Below are 25,006 nucleotides of genomic sequence, written 5' to 3' on the forward strand. Positions count from 1 at the left end.
TGAAGAATCGCGCTCAACACACAGGGACAAAACCAAGTTTCGGGATGCAAAAGCAAGAGGAATTTATTCATACACAGGCGCCTGCGGACGCAGAGTCCCGCTCGGGTCAGGACTTGCGTGCCGGGCTTAGTTTGGGGGGGCTTTTTATAGAGCAGAAGCAAGGTACAGAAGCAGATGCATGGTTACAAGATTATTATTAGTGCATTTCAATGGGTACAAGGTATGAGGAAACAGTATTGCCAAATTCAGAGGGGGCTATGGGTGAAACTGATTGTTATCGTTAACTTCCCAGTAGGGGCTGTTATCACTAACTTCCCGGTAGGGGCCTCAGGGTGGTGGCAGGTGGTCCGACTGCAAACGTCCTATCTTCCACTGCTAGTTTCACAAGACCTGGGTTAGAATCTTGGCTTATCGAATGGCTGATTACAGTTCTTTTTCTAAAATGGCCTTCCTGCTGTCAGTCGGGTCCTTCATTTTGATTCCTGGTCCCCTAACCTTATGCAAGTTAAAATCTCCCATTTTTTCTCTCTCTCTCAAGCTCTGAGGCTAAGACTGAATCCTTAGCCTTTTCAGTCTCAACTGGATCTGCCTTTGTCTTGGACAAATCTTTTATTATGCAAAGTGGCCATGCCCCCTCTTTGGGTTCCTAGCCTGCTTCCAAGGCTTGTAAGTTTTTTTTTCTAGGCTCTCTATACCCTTTAAAGTATCTTCACATGCAAGCAACTGAGCTATTTTCCCACAGTTACAGGATGGCTGTGAACCAGGGATTTTCCCCTTTGAGGCCTTCCACGTCTGTGTGGCTCACATCATTTCAGTTACATATTCTATGATCCATTGTATATCCCATGTGACCATCACTATAACCCCCTTGTTTTTCCCAGTCTTCTGTGGTTTGTTGTTTCCAGTGTCATCCTGCTGGACTGCACCATTTATTTTGCCAAATTTTCCCCTTTTCCCTCCCTGGGGGACCTGTGTACTCCCTCTGAGAACTCTAGGGTCTCCAAGTCCTGACACAGATTGACAAGCCAACATAAGATATTCTAATTTGGATTTTGCATAGTTTATATGACATTTGGGAGGGGTGACTTACAAAACACGGAATCTTATAGGCCTTTCCTTTCCCATATTTGACATGCACATGCCATCTGCCTCCCACCCACAGTCTTCCTCACTTGCAGTTCCCCATGCTCAATACGGTGGCGGGTCCACCCCTTTTTCCCAGTGTGCTCCACGTTGCCCACACTTGCCCTGAATCAACTCCAGCTTTTCAGAGGAATGTCTGGGTTACAGCATTGTCTTCAGTGCTCCCCCAATAGATATGTGTGGACTGTCCTGCCAGGGAACCCACAAACTTCAGTAGTGCACATATCTTCTTATAATTTCACATTAACTATTTCAGAGGAAGGTGCATCAAGTTTCTCATGCTCTGAAACCTACTGTGGCCTTTATCCTGAGTCTGAGCCGGAAGTCAAGGCAGTGGCTGACTTCTTGAGAAGAAATATCAACCACATTAAAGCTTACATCAGCATGCACTCATACTCCCAGCAAATACTGTTTCCGTATTCCTATAACAGAAGCAAAAGCAAAGACCATGACGAACTGGTGAGTGCCGTGTCATTTTTCTCACTCGCATTTTAGAAATAAAATAACATCCTTTTGAAGAAAGAAACTGGGATAACTTTTCTCCTTTAAGCATTTAACTTCATGCTGTATCTCTGCCTGGAGTCACCTTGGATCAGAGGCTTGCTAAGTGAGTGCTAAGCATTGCCCTTAATCTGAGGACATGAACTTTTTTCCCAGGGAATGGCTTCCCTGGGAAAATGTTGGACAAGCTACTTACAGTCAGGTGAGGGCTTTTCCATCTGACCTGATTCAGCAAGGGATAATGTCTCTGTGCGCTACATGGTGGTCACTAGCCTCCTAGAATGTCATGCCCCTGTTAAGTCCCAGAATCACATTCACTTTGTTACTGGCAGTGGGAACTGTTTATTCACTGCTCTCCTTGACTCTCAAGGTGTTGGTGCTATTAAAGAAGTTTTAGTGTCTATACTGAGCCAACTGTATTGCTTGGAATGAAGTAAACAATACAGGAAATTCAAGGGAGACCCACACAGTCCACTACCTACCTTCTTACTACTTTTCTGTCACAGATGCTCTATTTGGATTGACAGACAAGGATGTAGGCCTCTCGATAGGCTGTAGGCATACTTAGTCAAGTCCTTGTCTCCGTGCTTGCCAGACAATAGAGGTGCTGTGTCATGGACAAAGTCTGATCTCTGTTTTTTTAAAAATTGTTTTTATTGCTCTTTATTTCCTAACTCTATTAACAGAATAAAGTATAGCCACATTTGGGAGGACTGGCAGTTACTGATGTCAAATACAAAATGATTTGTATTTTCTGAAACTAGCTCGTCTAGAACATAAATAGTAATATTTGATACTTAAGACTTTTTCTTCTCAAAGGAAACATTTTAAAGGAAAGGAAGAATAAAAAAATATTTACCATGATATAAAAGCAAAATTAATCTGATTTTTGCCTTATTTGGGGGTTGCTATCAGCACAAATATTCATTATATGTAAGGTACTATATTCTATAGACATAGACAACTACATATTAGCCACCTGATCCATAGTCAATCACAGATGGCTATACTCTCAGATGATGTATCGTCTCTATCACATACGTGGCACAAACAACAGAAGTTACTACTGATTGGAATGGGAAGAAAGGAAAGTGATAAAATAAGCTCTATTCCTGAGGGAGTTATAGTCCACTAAGGAATAATGTACTTTAAGGAAACAAGAAGAATAAAAAGCTGTTGATGTCAAGAAACGAATGCCCTTTCAGCCAGGCACTGAGAGGAGATTTCTATAGGACCTTTCATGGAGAAGAGATGTTGTTTCCCACAGGAACAATGGTCAGGAAACTGTGGAGGGCATGAATGAGTGTGACACCACAAGAAAGTAGATGAGGTCAGCTTTGTGAAGGTGTTTGAGTGTAAATGTAATTTTTATTGTTTAAACAACAGGGTTCCATTAATACTTATGTTTTTGAACAAAGGAATGGCACAACAGCATATCCACTGAAATCCTGCTGGGTTCTCAAGAGGCTGATGGGGAGCACAGGGTTGCTAGTTCCAATTGCAGAAAAAAATACAGATTAAGTGGGAACTTCAGAAAGTATTTCTACAAATTGGAATCACTTGGTGGAACAGAGACCTTAGTTATTACCCTGGTCCAAACCAGGGACATAATTCTTTATTTGATGAATTTTTTAAGTCATTAGACAGTTACAAAAGAAAAAAATAGTTTGTGAGAAGTAAATTATGCACACAGTGAATATATGTATACACTTAGAGGAGTGGAATTTAAAGTTTGGTGATAATTTTGTCTAGAAATAGAATATTGCTAAGTCTTTTAAAAACGTAGTTCATTTTACATAATAAATGAATTCCTGAAAAGCCATGTGAGGTTTTTAAAATGCAAATTAAATAAAACATTCAATGTATTGGCAGCATTTATTTTGAAATCTACCCAGTTGTGATTGCCATAAAGTGAAAAACATTTTTTTAGTTAATGTATTCTTTTTAATATGCTTTCTGGGTAAATTCAGACTTCTTACTTTAATTAAATGAATGTGATAATGTTTTTGGAAACTTCAAACTGTCTTGTTTCACAGCTGAAAATGAACCAAAATTCAATATTCAATTTTTTCTAGTCCCTAGTGGCCAGAGAAGCAGTTCATGCAATTGAGAGTATTAATAAAAACACAAGGTATACACATGGCAGTGGCTCAGAAAGTTTATGTAAGTATCCTCCCTCCCTCCTCATCCTCCCCTCCTCTTCTGTCTCCCTTTCTCTTCCTCTTCCCCTCTGTCCTAGTTTGTTCTTCATTGCTGTGACAAAATACTCTGACCAATACCAACTTGGGGAGGAAAGGGTCTATTCAGCTTACATCTCCCAGGTCGCAGTTCATCAGGAAGCCCAAGGTAGGAACTCAGGGCAGGAACCTGGAAGCAGGAGGTGGAGCACAGGCCACGGAGGAACACTGCTTACTGGCTTGCTCCCCTGGCCCCTGCTCAGCTTGCTTTCTTATGCAACATAGGCCCACCTGCCCAGGGGTGGCACCACCCACAATGGGCTGGGCCCTCACACATCACTCATCAAGAAGATGCCCCTCAGACATGGCCACAGGCCAGTCCAATGAAGGCAATTCCCCAATTGAGGCTCCTTCAACCCAGGTGTGTCAAGTTGACACTAAAGCTATCCACCCACAGGGGGCTGGGCCCCCCCACATCACTCAAAAATCAAGAAGGTGGCCCATGGACATGGCCACGGGCCAGTCCAATGAAGGCAATTCCCCAATTGAGGCTCCTTCAACCCAGGTGTGTCAAGTTGACACTAAAGCTATCCAGTACACCCTCTACTCATTTTTTCTGCAGCACTGATAACTACACGAAGAAAAAGAGTGTTTCCTAGAGGGTTCTTGGTCTCATTCATAAAATAGTTTAAGAATGGACCCGAATAGAAGCTTTAGGACAATTTCATTATAATTTTAAGGAAAATCCTCAGGGCGAGCTGGTAATCTTGCTAGCTACTTTGAGGAGGAGAATGGAGGGGAGGAGGAAAGAAAGCCGTGAAGCCATGCAGGTTTAGAGCTTGCATGGATGTCAGACGTGTGGCTGACTGGTAACCACATGGCTGGGGAAGGAAGCTTTAGAGAAAGAGTAAAGTAATACAAGATGGGGCTGGAGAGATGGCTCAGCAGTTAAGAGCACTGACTGTTCTTGCAGAGGACCCGGGTTTGATTCCCAGCACCCACATGGTGGCTACAAATCATCCTTAACTCCAGTTCCAGGGGAATCTAAAGCCCTCTTCTGACCTCAGCATTGCACGACACGGGTGCACTCACATACATGCAGGCAATACACTCATATACATAAAAATAATAAAATAAAAAAAAAAGAAAAAAGAAACACAAGATGCTAGAGCAGCCCAAAGCATTGAAGAAAGCATGTTTAGAAGAGGGATATGAAGAAGAAAAGAAGAGATTATGCTTTTCTGAAGAGTCAGAAAAGCAGGAAGACTTACAGAGATCTACATGTCTGTGGCTGGGTCCAGAAGCACTGCACTAGGAGGCAGGATTCCAAGCAGGAAAAATTCACCACCTCTTTAAAGCACTAGGTATTCTACCCATCTATTTAGCACAACTTAAGGTGAATCTGCCTTCCTAGGGGTGGTCCTATGATCGAATGATTGACAAATGAAACTGGAAAGGTGATTCTTCCAACAGATAAACTAGAGATTTTATAGTCTTCACCAGTTAAATGTGTGGGTCTATTTGCTACTCTAACAAAGGTATGTACATGGCAGTAACTCAGAAAGTTTATGTAAGTATCCCCCTTCCCTCCTCAGCCCCTCTCCCTTCTCTCCCCTCTCTTGCTCTTCCTTCTCCTTATTCTTTCTACAGCACTGACGATTACACCCAGGGCTTTGGGATGCTAGGTAAGTACATTGCCATGGAACTATATCATGAGCCCAGTGTTTCTTCTTGGGAGCTTAGACCATGCGGTACCACAGAAATATTTGTTCAGTTTTCCTTCCTAGGTTTAGTTTTTCAAAACCCAATCTTTTGTTGTTGTGGTAGTGACAGGGAGACCCTGGAACTCTATGTAAACCAGGCTGGCCTCCATAAACAGGGTCATAATGTGAAACAATCCTAATGATTAGAAACAGAAGCATAATTGGTGTGATAATGCTGAACAAAGCTGTGTTAATATGGAGATGGCTCAGTGGGTAAGAGCGCTTGCTACACAAGCATGAAGGAACCGAGTTAGAATCCCTTAGGATCTACTTTTAAAAGCAGTCTAGGATGGCAGTCATTAAGCCCCAGAAATCCTGATTTAAGGGAATAAGGTGGAGAGTGAAAGATGCTCAGTGTTCAGTGTTCTCCTTTGGCCCTCATGTATGGTACATATTCTTGCACACACACATGCATGTATGCCACACACACACACACACACACACACACACACACACACCCCACACACAAAAAGCAAAAGTGGTATTTAGGAAATCAAGCTTATCGCTATAGAGATTATAGCATTGAGGGACAGATAAGATGACCTCAGGAGAAGCAGGAAACAGGTTGATTTAGGCTGCAGTCTTGGCCCAGAGAGATTCCTGTCTCAAAGTTCTGAGCCCCAAAGGGAAGTAGTACATATCTTTTATATCTCAGACACTGGGTTACAGTGAGAAGGAAACTTAAATATTGATTGGCCATCAGTACAGTATCAAAATTCGGGGCAATTTATTATAAATTTAGAACAAAAACAAATGTTAAAAAATCTTCTGACTGAGAATCATTGCAGAAGTCTCCATCTGAGACAAAGAGAATTGAGGGAGTTTCATCAGGACTCAAGGCCAGCAGTTCTAGATAGCTGTATTAGCTTTCTAACCACAAACTTGTCAGCTAAAATTTGCTGACAGAGACAGAGGGAGAAAACCAGGATTAAACTCCATATTTTCCTTAAATATTCCTAAATGGTATATAGACATAATGATATAGCTAAATGCCATATCAATAGAATTGACATGCTAGTTAAGGAGAAAAGACTATAAAGGGTCTAAAGAATGTATAAGATGCCCAGAGCTATCATGTAAGGTTGTTCATGTCATACAATATGGGAGTCTAGAGGATGCCCTTTACCTTGTATGTGTTACTGAGTTTGAAACCACTGGGAAAAGACCACCAGACCCAATTCAAATTTTAATTGGTCAAATTTATTAGGACTATAGCTGTCCATGGTCCCTTAGTCAGATTCAGGACACATGGCCTGAGGGGAAGGTGAAACTAGCTTATAAAGGCAAAAAGCCACAAGAATTCCTCACACAGGAGTAATACCAGGTGGTCCTGAGTGGGGTTGGATGGCCCAAGTTAGCAGATAAGCAAACTACAGAAGCCAAAACAAACTTTCGTTAATCCTTTTCTTAACAGATGAATAGAAACTTTGACAATAAGGAACCTCCTTATTTTGTTATTTAGTTCTCTTGGCTAGGCAAGAAGCACAGCTTCAGTATCTGGGAGGTGACACTGTCTTCAAAGTCAGCTACTTCAAAGAAAAACACTCTTCTAAGGGAAAGCAACTGAGTTCAGACTTAACATTGAAGCTGGCTGGTTTTCTAGCTTTTGAAGTTTAAAGTGGCTGCTTGATACAAAAAAGAAGAAAATGAAGTTACTTTGGCTATTACAATTTGGGGGACTCCATTTGGGGCCATTACATATGCTTTGTAGTGATAGACTCCTTCAGCTCATAAAGGATGTCCTTTGTGTGTCTCACACTGTTGAGAGCTTGCTTTTGACAAACTCAACAAATGTTTTTGATCCATTTCTGCTGGAAGATATTTATTGAAAATTTTCTATGCATCCACAGTGAGCCAGTAAACAATGATTCTGTCCTTCTAAAGCTGGAGGTAGATGGATGTTGAGTGACACTGTTTCTAGAGAGATTTAAACAAGTGTCTACTCACCCCAAATAGGGAACCAATGACCTTACCAAAGTAAGGCTGCCACCAAAGTCTACCCTGGTAAACCAATGAATTTTATTGGGGTTACTTATAGGAATATGGGTGAGGGGCTAATTAAAGGAGCAGAAATGACTCAAAGAGAGTTGCACCACTAAAGTGAGCCCCAGCATAGGGCTCAGGAAAGCAGGAAACCTAGAGTGCCCTGCACAACCTGCAGGCAGCTCAACAGGTTGGAGAATATCTCATTCAGGAAGCTCAGGTCCTCTGAGCTGCTTCTGTGCATCTTGGCTTGGCTCAGAGTGTCTCTTAACAGTCTTTCCTGCCTTATCTATGCACTGGAAAGGGAGGACCCTAAGGAATCTGGTCAGTTTCAAGGAGTTTACTTCCTGTATCTTATAAGTTTCCCTGAGGGCTGGAATTTTCAGCTTCCTTTAGAACATCCAGCATCTTAACAAGTTTCCTTACAAGATGGAATGTTTAATCTCACAATTGCTACACAAAAATGAGATAAGAAAACTGGAAAATAAACCTGTAAACAAATGTCAACAAACCACAGCCATTGACCAAGCACATTCCACTGCATAGTCTCATGGACTTTGTGCTAAGAATGGTTTTCCTATTTTTTAAATGGTTGAAAAAGCATCCAAAGAATTAAATTTTGTCACATAAAAATATATGAAATTCATATTTGTTTCCAGAAATAGGTTTATCAGAACACAGCCTTGCTCATTAATTTGCATATTATCTATGACAGCTTTTCTGAAAGCCAGGATAATTCTAACAGAGACCAGATGGCGTACAAAGCCTAAATGATTTCCTATCTTGTCCTTTTCAGAAAAAAATTAAAAACTTGCCAATTCCTGATGCAAACAAAAGGCAAAGTAGAATTCCACCTAATGATTTGAAGAAAAAAAAAAAAGACAGACTTATAGGTTTGAGAATGGCTGTGGCTTGAGAGAGGCTACTTGGCTAATGTGGCCTGGCAAGGTCCCTCTCTGTAGGTGCCATTCCTCAAAGACCTATGAAGCAGCTGCAGGATGAGGGCAAGGTTTTGAACAATATAATCAAAACCCCAGGGTCTCCTTTAATAAACACGATCTACACAAGGCTTTGACAATAGCCACAATTTTTTTTTTCAGCAAACCCCTGAGTATCAGATGCTTCATTAGCAGGAAGACCAGTCTCCTTTTTTTTTCTGTCTTCAACCATCCCTCATGTTGTCTGTTTATCAGATTGAGCCATTTGGTGTTTCTGCTTCATGGCTGCTTTTGCTGGTATAGGCCATCTCCATACTGGCATTCACCCAGGATGCATCTGTATGTGTGTAACCACAGACTAAAAACTGGAACAATAAGAAGGCATGGTGGCGCACGACTTTTATCCCATCACTCAGGGGGGCAGAGGCTGTCAGATCTCCCTGAGTTCAAGGCCAGCCTGGTCTACATAGCAAGTTTCAGGCCAACTGGGGCTACAAAGAGACCCTGTCTCAAAACAAAACAAAATCATAGACTATCGCATCTCTTTCATCTACAAAAAAGCCAGAACTGCAATGATGTGGAGCAGTTTATTTTCACCCTGCTAATGGAGGAACTGATTCAAGAGTTTTTAGAAATATGTGTATTTTTTATTTTAATTAATTAATTTATTTATTTTATGCGTATCTGTGTATTGCCTGCATGTAGGTAAGTGCACCTGTATCGTGCAGTGCCTGCGGAGGTCAGAAGAGGCTGTTGGATCCCTTGGGTCTGGAGTTATGGACAGTTGTTAGCTGCCATGTGGGTGCTGGGATTTGAACCCGGGTTTCTGCAAGAACAACCAGTGTTCTTAACCACTGAGCTATCTCTCCAGCCCCGGGAACATGTGTATTGTAATTGTTAAAGGTGCATAGCCTTAGACAAGCAAATTAACTTCCAGAAAATAATCTAAAGAAACAAGAAATGATTTATAAACAAATGTGTTCCCTAAAGAAACTAGGAGTTATTTATAAACAAAAAGATGCTTGTTATTTAACCATTTAAATGACAAAATTATTTAAATCAATCATATGTTGTATTAGAATGCAATACTATGAAATCATAAATAATGATGTAAGCAGGTGTGATGTTGCACACCTTTAATTCCAGCTGAAGCAAAGGCAGGTAGATCTCTGAGATCAAGGACAGCTTGGTCCACATAGCAATTTCCAGACCAGCTGAGGTTACAGGGAGACCCTGTCTCAAATACATTAATACATAAGTAAATAAAATAATGTAGATTTGAAATCACTAAGAGTATATTTGGAAATGTTGCAAATAGTACGCACTATGTGACTTATGTAATAAAAACTAAAACAGTAAATGTATGCACTGCAAAAATGCATCAAAATATTATTGGCAATTATCACTTGGTGGGATTATGGTTGAGTCATGGGCAATATTTGTTTTCTTTCTTTATTATTTTTACTTTTTGTGCAAGTGCACCCATGTCATGCAAAGCCCACAGAGGCCAGAAGAGGCATTGGATCCCCTGGAACTGGAGTTCCAAATGGTTGTTGGCCACCAAGTAGGTGCTGGGAATTGAACTGGGTCCCCTGGAAGAGCAGCAGTCAGTTCTCTTAACCACCGTGCCATTTATCCAGCCTCTTGTTTTCTTTCTTAACACAATTTTTTTCATATTGCCCACTATTTTCTGATAAGAAATTTAGGTAACTTAATTAGAAGGAAGAGAAGTTATTTTCATTTCTACAAAAAAAAATCCCATTTTTTGCCAATTAATGCAAAATACCTATATTTTAAAATAATACATTTCCTCTTCTTTTAGACTTAGCACCTGGAGGTTCTGATGACTGGATCTATGATTTGGGCATCAAGTATTCATTTACAATTGAACTTCGAGATAAAGGCAGATATGGATTCTTGCTGCCTGAGAGATACATCAAACCCACTTGTGCAGAAGCTCTGGCTGCTGTCTCTAAAATAATTTGGCATGTTATCAGAAACACTTAAAATCCTTGCCTGTACGCCTGTATTTTTAATTTACTGATTCCAGCAAGACCAAATCCTTGTTACCAGCTTCTTCTAGATTTGATCTGTTTGCTTGGTTTTGTCGAATAAAATACATAATACTTAAGGCAGTGACTCATGTGCGTTTTAATCCTTTTATTTTTTCATTGTGAGGGGCTAGGTACCGATTTCCATCCCCCCTTGATTTCTAATATTGGACTGACTACCTTAAGTATTTTTAAGACTTATTTTTTATTTTTATGTGTGTGTGTGTGTCTGCATTACTTTAGGTGAACCACCGGCATGCAAGGAGTCCAGGAAGGCCGGAAGAGAGCGTTGGATTTCTTGGACTAGGAGTTCCAGGGGTTCATCTGTCACGTAGGTGCTGGGAACTGGACCCAGGTCTTCTGCAAGGGCAGTAAGCACTCTCCACCGCTGAGCCATTTTTCCAGGCCCTCTTAAGCAATTTTAATAAGTAATTTCATGCAGATCTGGATCCTAAGCAACAAAAGGAAACGCGTTTTAAAGCACATGAAGGATTTCCACTCAAAATTTTCTATTTCTGCTTGTGCCCCTGAAAACACCATTCTTGCATTGAGTTAGCTAGGTGAAGGGATAAGGCCCTGGAAGACCGCAGATGTCAAACCTGGAGGAACCCCGCCTCTCGCGCCAGCTCTACCAATCAGGAAACGCGCCCGAGAGTTCCTGTCAATAAAAGAGGCGTTTGCACACTGTAAATTTTTTTAAAACAGGAACTGCTAAAATTGTATTGGGCCTCTCAGGCCTCCTCGACTCCCAGTTTCCTTCCCAGGCTCTCACAAGGCCGAGCTGGCCTTGAACTCTCTCCACCACGGCAGGCGACGCCCCGGGGGCGCGGCCGAGGAAGGGCGGGGCTTGCACGCTGACGACTAATCTGGCGGCCGGAAGCCGTCTGGCCTGCGAGGCGCAGGGTAAACTCCTGGCTTCCGGTGGCGTTTTGCGACTGCCCTGCCTGTGGCCTGTCGCTTGTGTGGTTGTTGTGGGTTGCCGTGGCCTTGAACTCTCTCCACCACGGCAGGCGACGCCCCGGGGGCGCGGCCGAGGAAGGGCGGGGCTTGCACGCTGACGACTAATCTGGCGGCCGGAAGCCGTCTGGCCTGCGAGGCGCAGGGTAAACTCCTGGCTTCCGGTGGCGTTTTGCGACTGCCCTGCCTGTGGCCTGTCGCTTGTGTGGTTGTTGTGGGTTGCCGTGCAGCGACATGCTGACGACTAATCTGGCGGCCGGAAGCCGCCCGGCCTGCGAGGCGCAGGGTAAACTCCTGGCTTCCGGTGGCGTTTCGCGACTGCCCTGCCTGTGGCCTGTCGCTTGTGTGGTTGTTGTGGGTTGCCGTGCAGCGACTTCCTTCCGTCTCCTCCTGCGTTCCGAGCTCTCCGGAGCCTGGCGAGGCCCGGTTCGGCCTCCGCTGCTCCCTGGCCCCGGCGTCCGCCCGCTAGTGGAGGGCCGGTTCCCGGGAGCCGCGCGTGCACCTCCTCCTCGTCCTCCCGGGGCCTGGCGCGGGGATGCCCGCGGGCTACGCTTGCTAAGGGAGCTAGGGGAGGAGGTAAGCACTCAGGGAGTTGGAGGGGAGGCGTTGGGCGGGGGTGGGAGGCCGGAGCTCTGCCCTGCCCTCCATCCTCTTTGGGGATTCGTTGCTTGAGATTCTGTGTACTCCTTGAGCATCCCACCGCTATGCAATAATTCCCGGTGTTTAGACCTGTTCCTCGCTCTGGGTATGATTCTGGAGTTTGCCTCAGGGGGCAGCTGGACTGGACCACCCTTGGGCGCTGTGCCACGGAAGGGTGCGGCCATGCGGTCTTAGATTTAGTCTCTCTCGTTACACATTCCAGACCTATTGAAAACAGGAGAATATTACTGTTGACTGTCGCTTATTTCTCAGCTGTAATAAATGCTTTGGGATTGGGAGTCTAGGAGTGTTACTTTACCCTTAGGTTTACTACCTTGTAGGTAGTTACTTTTGGTAACTATCAGAAGCAGGGGAAAGTGGAATGAAAAAGTATCATGCCTGACAGTATCATTTTCTAAGTAGATCAACATCGATGATTCATGTGACTGGAAAATTACTCATAGTTGGATATTGATAGGATCCTGTTTATGGAGGATAGTGTCTTAGTTATTATGAGTCCAGATAATTTGAACTTCTTTGACAATTATGGGAATGTGGAAGCTCTTCTTGTATTTGGATTTTTAAGGAAGTAATTTGAAAAGTTTGGAACTTTTAAGTGACATTTAAGGATCTTTCGTGTTTGAGACAGTCTCCATGTAGCCTCAGCTGCCTGTAATTCAATACGTAGACCAGCCTGGTCTCAGTCTCACAGAGATTCGCTGGCCTTTGCCTCCCAAGTGTTGGGAGTAAATGTGAGCGCCACCATGTCGGTTGACATTTAAGGATTTTAATGTCCACAATATTGTTGCTCAGTGAGGTCAAATGACTGCAGTTGCAGTCCATGCCTACATGGTGTAATTTAGCTCTCTAATATTTGACATTACTAACTTTAGTACTTAAGCAAAAGTATTTTGCAATGTAATGTATAGATTTTCAAATAATATCCAGTTTCTTAATTATTTAGAGTGAATCAGACAGTTTCAGTTGACTGAGACTAAGAAAGTTGATGTAAGCATGTAGTTACGTTGTGTCTGTGAAAATAGTTTTACTCTAAAACTTACGAGTTTCCCTGTGTGCATCTTGTAGGATCCAATTGTATCAAACATACAGTTGATTCATCCCTAAGAAGTGGTTCAAATACCCAAATGTGCAGACACTCAGATCCCTTCTGTGAAATGTGGTATTTGAACATTATTTACGTACATCTTGTGTACTTTTCACCTTTATTTCTCATGTGTACTTATAATATAAATGCTATATAATTTTATACAATTCAATACAATATTGTTTAAGAATAATGGAAGTTAAGGTTTGGACACAGTACTGAAAGGTATTTTTTCATGAATATTTTCAGTCTCCAGATGCAGAACTCACATACAGGAAGAGCCAGCTGTATGCCTCTTACTTGCTTTCTGATTACTGACTGTTAAGAGTGAACATTTATTATCCAGTAAGATAGCACAGACTCTGGAGGAAGAAAAAAGAATGAACATTTTATAGTTTGAGTTGTATACACTTCGTTTTCATATCTGTATATAAATTTATAATACTAAAATACAATTTGCCTTATGTCAATACATTTTATTAAGTCATTAGTGTTGTTTTAATTTTTAAATATTTTTATTATATGTGTACGAGTGTGTTGCCTGCATGTTTATAAGTGCACCTGTGTCGTGCAATGTCCATGGAGGTCAGAAGAGGACGTCAGAGTCCCTGGAGGGGAGTTACGAATGGTTGTTAGCCACCAATGTGGGTCCTGGGAATTGAACCCAGGTCCTCTGCAAGAACAGCTAGTGCTCTTAACTGCTGAGCCATCTCTCCAGCCCTATTAGTATTAATTTTTAATATTCAGTGGAATTTACAGAAGCAAAATTATTTAATTTACATTAACTTGAAAAACTGGTTTTCAGTGAATGTTAATCTTCCCCACTTCATTTCTCCATTTTATATAGAGGTGCAGCCATTTTATTAGATACTTAGTTGCATTTACAACATTAACTGGTGCAGAGATACATTTGATATCTTTTGTTTTCTTGGAAGTTTTGTATGTTGCAGTACTGTTCACTTAGTAGCAACCATCCTGATTTTTTCTATATGTAGTTTTTTCATATATATATATTAAGATTTAAAAAAATTATGTCTGTGTGAGTGGGTCTGTCCCTCTGAGTGCACATGGAGGTCAGAGGCAGCAAATCCCCCTGGAACTCGAGTTACAGGCAGCTATGAGCTGCCTGATGTGGCTGCTGGGAACTGTTGTCCTCTGCAAGAACAGTACACACTCTTAAGTGCCAATCCCTCTTTCCAGCCCCTGATACAGTTTTTTCTTTTTTTTTTTTTTAAACAAATTATTTTTCCGCACAGTGCTATAGTATTGCCTCATTTATAAAATGTGCGCTCAGCTTAGTTTCACCAGTTCTATTTAGAATTTAGTTTGGAATTGTTTTTAGTCTTAAATCATACAGTTACACAACCTGGGAGGTAGTTTCAATAATTTCTTTTAAAAAGAACTTTTCACAAATTACTCATCCAACAAACTTACCTGTTTTTTTTTTCTTTTAAGAATATGAAGTATAACTAGACCTTATTTTTTTTAATTTTATTTTTATTTTTATCTTATGTGTATGAGTGTATTGCCTGCATGTAGGTAAGTGCACCCATGTCGTGTCATGCAGTGCCCGCGGAGGACAGAGGAGGCCCGAAGAGGCCACTGGATCCCCTGGAACTGGAGTTATGGACAATTATTAGCTACCATATGGATGCTGGGATTTGAACCCAATCTTCTGTAAGAACAACCAGTGTTCTTAATCGCTGAGCCTTCTCTCCAGCCCCTAGACTAGGCTTTATTTTTAAAGAAATAATATCTTTTTAGTTTTAGAAATTCAGGTTACAGAGACTTGTCCTAGTTCTAGTTATTACATTGATGTAGTTTTGATTACTTATTGACAGTTTCCAAATATTATGTTGCCATTCATTCATTTAAAATGATTTAGCAGCCAGGAATCATGGCACACATTTATAATCCCAGCATTCTTTGGAGGCGGAGACAGAAGGATCTAGAGTTCAAAGTCAGTCTGGGTTACATGAGAACAGCCAGGCTATATGATTTATATCTCAAAATATGCAGTTAATATTCATTCTGAATCACCATTTCAGAAAGAGTAAAGAAGAGAGATTTATGCCTTCTTTTATGCTGTCAGAACCAAAACAAGTTGCACATCCCTAACTTGAAAATCTGAAATTTGAATTCTTCCAACATCCAAAACTTTTTAGCACTGACCAGATGCTAAAAGTGAAAGATTCCATCCCTGACTTCATATGATGCATTGCAGTCAAACATAAAAATATTGTATACAATTGTGTAAATACACTAAAAATGTTGTAATACACTAAAAATATTGTATACAATTGTGTAAAATTATATCCAGGCTATGTGTCTATTATATATGCACATGAATCATAATGAATTTTGCATTTAAACTGTAGGTTTTGTCCCCGAGATATCATTCGTGTGTGTGTGTGTGTGTGTGTGTGTGTGTGTGTGTATGTATGTATGTATGTATGTATTTTTTAATTTTTCCAAATTCTGAAATCCAAAATACTGGTCCCAAGCATTTGGGATAAGGATTTTCAACTAGTATATGCTTTATTGACAAAATTTTAATAATTAGGCCCCAGGATTACCTACTTATTCAAAAACAGGCACCTCTGTTTTGCTCCTTGTGTGTTTATGGTATGGAGCTCCAGGTACATTGTGATTTTGTAAGTTCCTTGGAGCAGAGGACCAATTCTCGTTTTTGAGATAATTTTTCTGTGCCTTGATGGACTCAAAGTTAGTGTCTTAGATTTTGGTTTTTCTTTTTTTTTAATTGAAAAAAGATGATAGCTCCAAATATTTATTGCTTTCCAAAGGAGAACAGATGCAGGAAAATAACTAGGCTTTATCTAGAGTTCTTTGGCTTTGATAAAAATGTGTGTATTTGAGAAAGACATGTGAAGAGGATGGTGGTAACTGAAACCAAGGAATTTGAATACATATTAACTCATGGTGTTCATCTTCTTTTGTAGGCTCAAATGTTAAGGATTGAAATTTTTGAACTGTCAAACCAGTTGATTGCATTGCTTTCAGTTAATACATGAAAAGGAACTGTTTTGCTGGTGAATTATATATTTTCAGACAGATGAGATTTTAAAAGTTATGTATTATATGCAAAGATAAATCACTTATTTATGCAAACTCTTAAATGTCTCCATACTAATATTGAGGGTCATGCCTTATTGTTGACTGCTAGTAGAAATTCTTAGATGGATGATATATTAGTCATGTAACTGTAATGAAATTATTCCTGAGACGGGATACTTACAAAGAAAAGAAAGTTAATTTTGGCTCCTGGCTTTGAGATTCAACTCCAAGATTAGGCTACTAGGATGGATGAATAACACAAGCCAGAAAGCAGAGTAAGAGGGACAGATGAAGAGATAGCACAATCCCTTTTGAAATCATCCCTCTGCCCTATGACCCTAGGTCTTCCTGTTAGTCTTTACCTGTTCTGTTCTGTTCTGTTCTGATCATCTGATCTGTTCTGTTCTGTTTTGTTCTGTTGTTGAGACAGGGTCTCCATGTAGCCACAGCTGGCCTGGATCTCACAGAAATCCACCTGCCTTTGCCTCCTGAATTCTGGGATTAAAGGTGTGGGCCACCACGCCTGGGTCAGACTTTATCTCTTTAAAGGTCCATAGCACCTAGTACCACTGCTGTGGGGACTAAACCTTTACTGACATCTTTTGGAGGACATTCATCCAAACCATAGCAGATAACTAACCAGTCAAAGAAATTCTTTCCAGAACCAGTGTTGTAGCACATGCCTGCAATGCCAGAACCTGGGAAGCCGAGGCAGGATGATTCATTCCAGTTAGATATCTTTAATTTTTACTTTCTGTGTTTCTGCCCTGAGTTCTTTATAACTCCCACCTGGTACCAAAATGTGCTGATGTAGGGCAAGACCTGGTACTGTAGGATTCCGAGAAAAAAAAGGAGTGCACACCTTTTACTTCATTGCATTTTCTCCATAAGTTGGAAGGCAATGCAGTAGCTGGGAATAGAAATTCATGGGGGAATCACCACATAGTGAATCTTGAGTAATTCTTTGTGTTCTCTCTAAAAACAGTTCTGTCTGTAGGAAACAACTTTTTATTAGCCAAAGTACAAGACTAGGGCTGTGGTTTCTAAGTTTGGATCATTAGTTCTCACTTCATTGTCTTTGATATAGTATTCCAAACCCTTTACAATTTTCTAAGCTGAGTCAGGGCTCTAGATTGAAGGGAAACTGAAACCATGCATTCCAGCAGTGGGTGAGGGGAAGAGATGATGATTTAAATGAAGGTGGCAGACAGCCATAAAGAGGTAGTAGAGCTAGCACTGGGAGAACAGGAAAGGAGGTGAGAGATGACCAGCACCTCAGGTGGAATAATAAATGGCTGGTTCCAGTGATGGAATCTGTTGCCATTCTTTGGTAGGAAGGTGTGTTGGGGGTCACATTGAAGGTAGGACTTTGGGGAAACTAGTGATAATAAAGTTTGGGGGAACATTGTTGATAGTGAAGAGGAAAATAGAAGGTTAAAGTTAGTTTTCTGGAGGCAGTAGGATGGGATGAGACAGTCTACATATTTTATGTGTATGAGTGTATTACCTCCATTTGTCTAAGTTCACCTGTGTCATACAATGCCCATGGAGGCCAGAAGAGGCGTCAGACTGCCTGAAGTTACAGGCAGATGTTAGCTGCCATGTGGGTGCTGGGAACTGAACCCAGTCCTCTGCAAGAGCAGCCAGTGCTCTTAATTGCTGGGCCGTCTCTCCAGCTCCACATTTACTTATTACATTCTATATAAATATAAATTGTAAATTGCTAGGTGTCTTTCTCAGTTAATCCAAGCACCATATTTTCTCATCTTTCTTGGCTACTCATCTCAGTTTTCAGTTCTTCTGTTCCTTAAATCAAATGAACATGGAATTTGCTGAAATTTCCCCTGTACATTCATGTTTGGGTTGAGAAAGAGTTCAATGTAGAAGCTGGCTTACTTGTTTTGCTTTCTTGGAGAATGAGTGATAACAGATTTTACATTTCTGCAAATTCTTGTTTACTTGTTCGATAGCCTATGCTGAGTTTTAGAACTTGCACTTCAGAGTTATTCTCCAGCTTCTGTTGCTGTTCTGCTAAAGAATGGTTACATCTTGTGTTGTAGAGTAAGAGTCGTGTGAACAATTGAAAACCACCATGGTATATCACTTTCTGTTTTCCCTCTCCTTTTTTCTGTCTTTTTGAGACAGGGTCTCCCTGTAGCCCCGGCCCCCCAGCTCACAGAGATCCACCTGTCTCTGCCTCCTCTAGTGCTGGGACTAGAGGCTTTGTGCCACTGTGCCTGGCATATTTTCCTCTTCTTGACTTAACCATCTTTTTTTCAGTTGTCAAACATTTCTCATGTTTTGGATATTTTTCATACTGTGTCCTGAATGAGCTAATTAAAAAAAATCTTTTTATAATAATATTTATATCTGGCTTTGATTTTATATGTCATAATTTTTGTTTTTTTATTGTTTTCAAAACAGGATTTCACTATTATATCAGGCTAACCTTGAACTCAACAGCAGTCCTTCTGCCTCAGTGTCTTGAGTGCTAGAATCTTAGGCATGTCCTATTCTGTCCTGCTGTTACTACCATAATTTAATGTCAAGTAATATATTTTTATTTTGAAACCATATTGAAGAGTATTTGTTATCTTTAAAAAGACTACTATGTTTAGGGATGTAGCTCAATTGGTAGAGTGATTGTCTACAATGTAGGAAGCCTACCAGTGCCCAGCACTGAATAAAAAAACCAGACATGGTACATCACACCAGGAATCCCAACACTTCAGAGATGGAGGCAGGAGGTTCAGCAGTACAAGATCATCTTCTGCTGTATATTGAATTTGAGGCCAGCCTGGGCTATCCTGTTTCTCTCTCTCTCTCTCTCTCTCTCTCTCTCTCTCTCTCTCTCTCTCTCTCTCTTTTATCTATCATCTTTCTATATCTATCTATCCTATCTATCTATCTATCTATCTATCTATCTATCAATCAATCTATCATCTATCCTGGTTTTATACCAAGTGGAACTTGTCCTTTTTAGCTGTCATGGTTCATTCTAATAACTTTTGACAGTTAACAGTATTTTAGTACTTAGGTAATGTAAAGTGTTATTTAGTTTTAGCTCTTTTTTGCTTTTTCTTACTAAGCCATTGCTACTTACTTCTCATAGTAGATGCACTGTTGGTTATTATCTGGTCTAGAATTTGTTTTCTATCATATTAAGCTATTGAGATAGATATATATATATATAAAATTTTTTTTTGTCTTTTTGAGACAGGGTCTCCCTGTAGCCCCAGCTGGCCTGGAACTCACAAAGATCTGCTTGGCCCTGTCTCCCAAGTGGATTAAAGGTGTGCATCACCACACCTGGCTCATAATCTGTCATTCTTATTGTTAGTAATGGCCTGTTCATGACTTTTAGTACCTTTAACTTTTATGTCAATATATTGGTAGATTACAGAAACACTTGGGGTGTTTTTGTTTTGCTTTGCTTTAACTTAATTAATTAATTAGTTTTATGTGTATGAGTGTTGTGCTTGCATGTATGTAAGTAAACCTGTATCGTGCAATGCCCATGAAGGTCAGAAGAGGGCGTTGGATTCCCTAGAACTGGACAGTTAACAGTTACAGATGATTGTTAGCCCCTATGTGGATGCTGAGATTTGAACTTGGGTTGTCTGAAATCAGCACAGCCATTGCTCTTCACTGAACCATCCCTCCGTTGCTTTGCTTTTGGTATTATTGGGAAATTAACATTTTTGATCAGATCACTACTCCTAGACCTGTGTAACACAAAAGATGTTTAAATAACGCTCACTTTCTTCCATACTGATTTTTTGTTTTAGTTTGATTTTCTTCAAGATATAGTTATGCTGTGAATATGAGACCTTCCTTCCTCAGCTCCCTGAGAACTGGGATTACTGGCACATACCACCCACACCCTGACTTTTACAGACTTAGAAATTAGAACTTCTGTTACCACTTAAACTATATGAAGTGCAGTTTCTGCTATCCATTAAAATTTAACCTGACGGGCTGGGTATGGTGGTGCACGCCTTTAATCCCAGCACTCGGAGGCAGAGGCAGGTGGAGCTCTGTGAGTTCAAGGCCAGTCTGTTCTACATAGTGAGTTCCAGGCCAGCTAGGGCTACAGGGCGATCCTGTCTCAAAAAGACGAAATAAACAAAAAACAATTAAAATATTTTATGTGTACTTATATTTCTGAATATGTGCACATTAAAATGAATGAAATAACTACTATGCACAACAGCCTGGAAGATTCTTGAGTGGAGCGTGAATTTCTAGGTAGCCCAGTGTGAATCACCCTCCCCCTCCCTCCTTCCCTCCCTCTCCTCTCCTCTCCTCTCTCAGCATAGTTGCCTTTTTTACTTAATCAGTTGTTAGGTTAACTTTTCCCTAAAGAATAGAGTTACTAAATTTTAAAATAATTTTACTTAGCAACTTATAAACATTTTGAGGTTGAATGCAAAGAAGGTTCAGTTCTAGGCAGCCGATTTCAGAGTTGTTACAAGTTTACTAATGATGCCTTTTCAGTAGATAGTTTGTCTACTGGTGTCCTCTGCTGTGTCCTTTTCTGTCCCCACCTCAACCCAAGGAAAAACTTGTAATTTTAGAGTGTTGCCTATAGCTTTATCTGTTTGTAGGTTATAGGCTCAGTTATTTAAAACTGAAAATTTTTACAGTTTTGACTCTTTCTTTTTTGGTTAAAGTAGTTCAAAATGTCAAAAATTAGGAGGAAGGTCACAGTGGAAAATACCAAGACCATATCTGACAGCACATCCAGAAGACCTAGTGTGTTTGAGAGGCTTGGGCCCAGCACTGGCAGTGCAGCAGAGGTGAGTTGTCACCAAAATGGTCACAGGGGCCATCAGAATCCCATTTTGAGGGGACTAGGAGCATGGCTCAGTGCTAGAGCCCTTACCTACCATGTATGACCCTGGATTCAGTCCTGTGCACTGGGAGAAAAATTTTTACATGTTATATTTGAAATACTGATTGCTGTTATAAAGCTAAATACATTTGTTGGAGGTATGTTGGTTTTGAAAATGTTTAACGTGTTTTATAAAAAGGAATGAAAGGGGTTTAAGGTTTGTGAGTTCCCTGTTTTTATTTTTTTTATTCTTTGAGAATTTCATCCATGTGTACAGTGTATTTTGATCCTGTCTGTCCCCCACCCCACTCCCGCTCCCCCATTCCCTGCCCATCTTCATGTGGCTTCTCCTTCTGGTGTTTTATTATGGTGGGGAGTGAGGAAGTAAATATAGTTTAGCTGGAATTTGGGTAGCTTTGATTTGATTTTTGTTCCCATAGAGTGTTTTCCTTGGGAATAAACAAGACTTTCATAGAAATTTCTGTCTCTTAGACACAGTGCCGTAACTGGCTGAAGACTGGTAACTGCCTCTATGGAAACACATGCCGATTCATCCATGGCCCCTCACCTCGTGGGAAAGGTTACAGCAGCAATTACAGAAGGTAAACGGAGAACTTAGAGATTTTCCCGTAGTACTAAAAGACCGCTTTTCCAATTTAGTATAAAACACTGAAATAGAACCATATATTTGGTCAGGTTCTCTGTTTTGGTGGTAATCTTACTAGTCAGAGATGGGCAAGATCTTTTTTGGTTGTTACTTTTAAGATTAGTAAAATGTTAGCTTTAAAATTAAAGTACTTACTTGGGACTGGAGAGATGACTCGGTGCTTAAGAGCACTAGCTGCTCTTCCAGAGGACCTGGGTTTGGTTCCCAGCCTCCACATGGTGGCTAACAACTCTTCTTAACTCTAGTCAGGGAATCTGACACCCTCTTTGGCCTCTGCAGGCACTGGATGACATGTCAGGAGCATTTACATACATGCAAGGCAAAACACTCATACTATAAAATAAAAAGTAAATTAAATTTAAAAATTAAAGCACTTACATGTTTAATAATAGGTCTTTTTTAATATGTCTATTCAGATCAGTGCACACATGTAAGGAGACTGAGTCTAGGGGAAGAACAGCTCCCAAAGAGCCCAGTGCCTCACACAGTCCAATTATATATTAAGACAGCAGAATTTGATTGAGTCAGAATTTACTTTTTTTTTTCGATCTTTTTGAGACAGGGTCTCCCTGTAGCCCCAGCTCATCTAAAACTCGCTATGTAGATCAGGCTGGCCTTGAACTCACAGAGATCCACTTGTCTCTGTCTCCCAAGTGCTGGGATTAAAGGCATATGCCACCATGCCCGGCCAGAATTTACTTTTAGTGAAATTAGATTAATTCGCTTTTAATACATTACAGTTTAAATAGAATATAATTTTAGTTTTTTAAAGATGTTTTAAATTCATATTTTACACAAGCTTTCTTGATTAAAATCTACTTGTAAATCTCTTAGCGTAATATATTAATATAAATGAAAATATTTGTTTATCTGTGGATAAATACGTCTTATGTAGAACATTTTTGCCTTTAATAGAAGCTTTGCTAAATTGAATTTGCATAATAAAGACCTTTTTACTATTCTTTGTACACATGTGATGATTTTGTAATGGTTTTAAAGGAACTTATAAATAATGATTTTCATAAAAGTAGTTTAAACTTGATTGATAAACAGATAATTTGCCTAGTCCTAAAATTGTGTGTACTGATTTCATTGGCTACAGCACTAGTAGAAAAACTGAATATTAGCAGCTGGAATTGTTTTTTCGGGGAACTGGATGAATTTGTGTGTATGTGTAATAGTGTGTGCATTTTGAAGTTTAGTAGAATTGAAATTTTAAAGCTTTCTTTTTAGCTAATATCTCGTTAGCTTGATCGTTGTGGATTAATTTCGTTGTGTTTGGTGCTGAATGCTCTGCTTGTGTTCAACTGCCTTTTGTCACTGTAGTTAACATGGGATGGTTAATTTTTATTCTGTTTTTAATTATTTTGTATTTAATTAAATACATGGAAAAGTTGTTTCAATAAGTAATGTCGTTAGTAGACAGGATTTTTTGTTAACAGTTTTGTTATTTTATGTGTTTTTTCATTTGATATATTTGATATTTGTGTATTTCTTTTTGTGTAGAAAGATAAACTAGTTCATAATGTGAGTCAAAGATGACAAGCGTAGCAATATATTTCAGAAAGTGACTATTTATACTTAAAACATGGTTATTCATTGAGCCTTTATTTGTCTAAAGCATCCATTCTGTTCGATGCTATTTAAGATAGAAACAAGTTTATAACAATTATTCAAAGAAAACTAGAGCATTTAGTTACATTATAAGCATAATTTAGAGTATTTATGTACAAATTCCTAAAACAAGGTTCCAGTTTCAAGTCTAGCCTTAACTTCTAAATGTGTAAAACAGATCGATTGTATGTGCATTTAAATATTAATGAAGTTCTTTAAGAATTAAACCATTTCTTCACTAACTGTGCTTCACTTTAGTAACTGATAAATTGAATGACTATATTTGCTTCGTCATTATTTACCTGAAGTAGATATGAATAGTTAGATGATTTGTTCACATCTGGATGAGCGTGTGTGTGTGTGTGTGTGTGTGTGTGTATGCTGGCTATTATGTGCTGTGTATGTGCATAGTTTTTTTTTTTTTTTTTTTTTTTTTTTTTTTTTTTTTTTGTAAAAGCGGTACATACAGGGTGTTCCTTAATTCCTGGTGTCCTCTTCTGAAGGTACTTCAGGAACATTCTTCCAAGGCATCAGCTTTTCTATTTGTCCTTTGTTTTTTCCAGTAAGTAATAGTGTAGAATAATTGTGTAGCCATACACTATCAAATTTCTAATATAAATAATAAAACCTTGTCATAGTTGAAAGTAAAAATGTGTAATTTCCCTTTTATTAGAGGGCAAAAAAAGTCCAGCTGGACCTGGTGACATAGGCCTATAATCCATGTAGTAGGGTTGGGGAGAAGAACTAAAGCAGGAGGATCATGAGTTCAAATTTAACCTGGCCTACAGAGTGAGTTCAAGGCCATCCTGGGCAATTTAATGAGACCCTGTTTCAAAATGAGAAGTAAGAAGAGAGTTAGAGGTATACAGCTTAGTAATAAAGTTCCTGCCTAGCATGTGTGAGGCCCTAGATTCAATCCCTACTACTGGGGGAAAGTCCACAGCAGCATATGAAATCATTCTTCAGATATTTTGCTTTGAATCCCATAACATTTTCTTTTAATTTAAAAGTTATCAAAATATGTGCAAAATTCTTGTATTTCCTTTCTTTTTAAAATATTTTTAAAAATTTATTATTTATGGGGGCGAACAGAGGACAGCATTGGGGAGTCTGTTCTCTCCTTCCACCATGGATTCCTTAAATCTCCAGGCTGGAGTGACAGATGTTTTACCCACTGAGCCATCTTGCCAGTTCCTGGTTTTCATTTTTAGAGTTCATGAAATATTTTCTTAGTGGATGTTATATCTAACCACGTACGTATGTAGATGATAATGCTGTTTTATCTAGAAAAATTTTGCTAGTTACAGCTTAAAACTTTCTTTTACTATCTTTCATTCAGTTTTCTCAATTCAAGCACTGTTTCTTATTCTTACCACCAGTACTTACCACCCAGTGGAATTTTAACATATTAGCCGCCATATAGGTATAGGGAGCTGAATCCAGGTCTTCAAAAGCAGCCAGTGCTCTTAACCACTGAGCCATCTTCTGAGTTTATGCTTTCCCAGGCAAGTGACTTTCTACTTCTCAGGAGCCTCTCCCTCCCTCTTAGAGGGAGTGTA

At 39.9% G+C, this 25,006-nt stretch overlaps 2 protein-coding genes across 4 annotated transcripts in view; both read left to right on the forward strand.

Moving 5' to 3' along the window:
* Nucleotides 1-10,636, forward strand: part of Cpb2 (carboxypeptidase B2) — a 53,480-nt gene extending 42,844 nt beyond the window's left edge. The window contains exons 9-11 of the mRNA XM_008824393.2: nt 1,400-1,602; nt 3,720-3,807; nt 10,328-10,636. Coding sequence (XP_008822615.1) covers nt 1,400-1,602; nt 3,720-3,807; nt 10,328-10,512 — 476 coding nt within the window. The 3' untranslated portion in view covers nt 10,513-10,636. The remainder of the gene's footprint in view (nt 1-1,399; nt 1,603-3,719; nt 3,808-10,327) is intronic.
* A 1,169-nt stretch (nt 10,637-11,805) lies between these two features.
* Nucleotides 11,806-25,006, forward strand: part of Zc3h13 (zinc finger CCCH-type containing 13) — a 97,784-nt gene continuing 84,583 nt past the window's right edge. For 2 of the 3 annotated variants that reach the window (XM_008824394.3, XM_008824396.3), the window contains exons 1-3: nt 11,806-12,089; nt 21,006-21,131; nt 21,659-21,768. In XM_008824394.3, coding sequence (XP_008822616.1) covers nt 21,015-21,131; nt 21,659-21,768 — 227 coding nt within the window. In that variant the 5' untranslated portion in view covers nt 11,806-12,089; nt 21,006-21,014. The remainder of the gene's footprint in view (nt 12,090-21,005; nt 21,132-21,658; nt 21,769-25,006) is intronic. The other variant, XM_008824395.3, reaches the window with a different exon arrangement.

The sequence above is a fragment of the Nannospalax galili genome, unplaced genomic scaffold, assembly GCF_000622305.1.
Source record: "Nannospalax galili isolate Female #2095 unplaced genomic scaffold, S.galili_v1.0 scaffold388, whole genome shotgun sequence".
Classification (NCBI taxonomy): Eukaryota; Metazoa; Chordata; class Mammalia; order Rodentia; family Spalacidae; genus Nannospalax; species Nannospalax galili.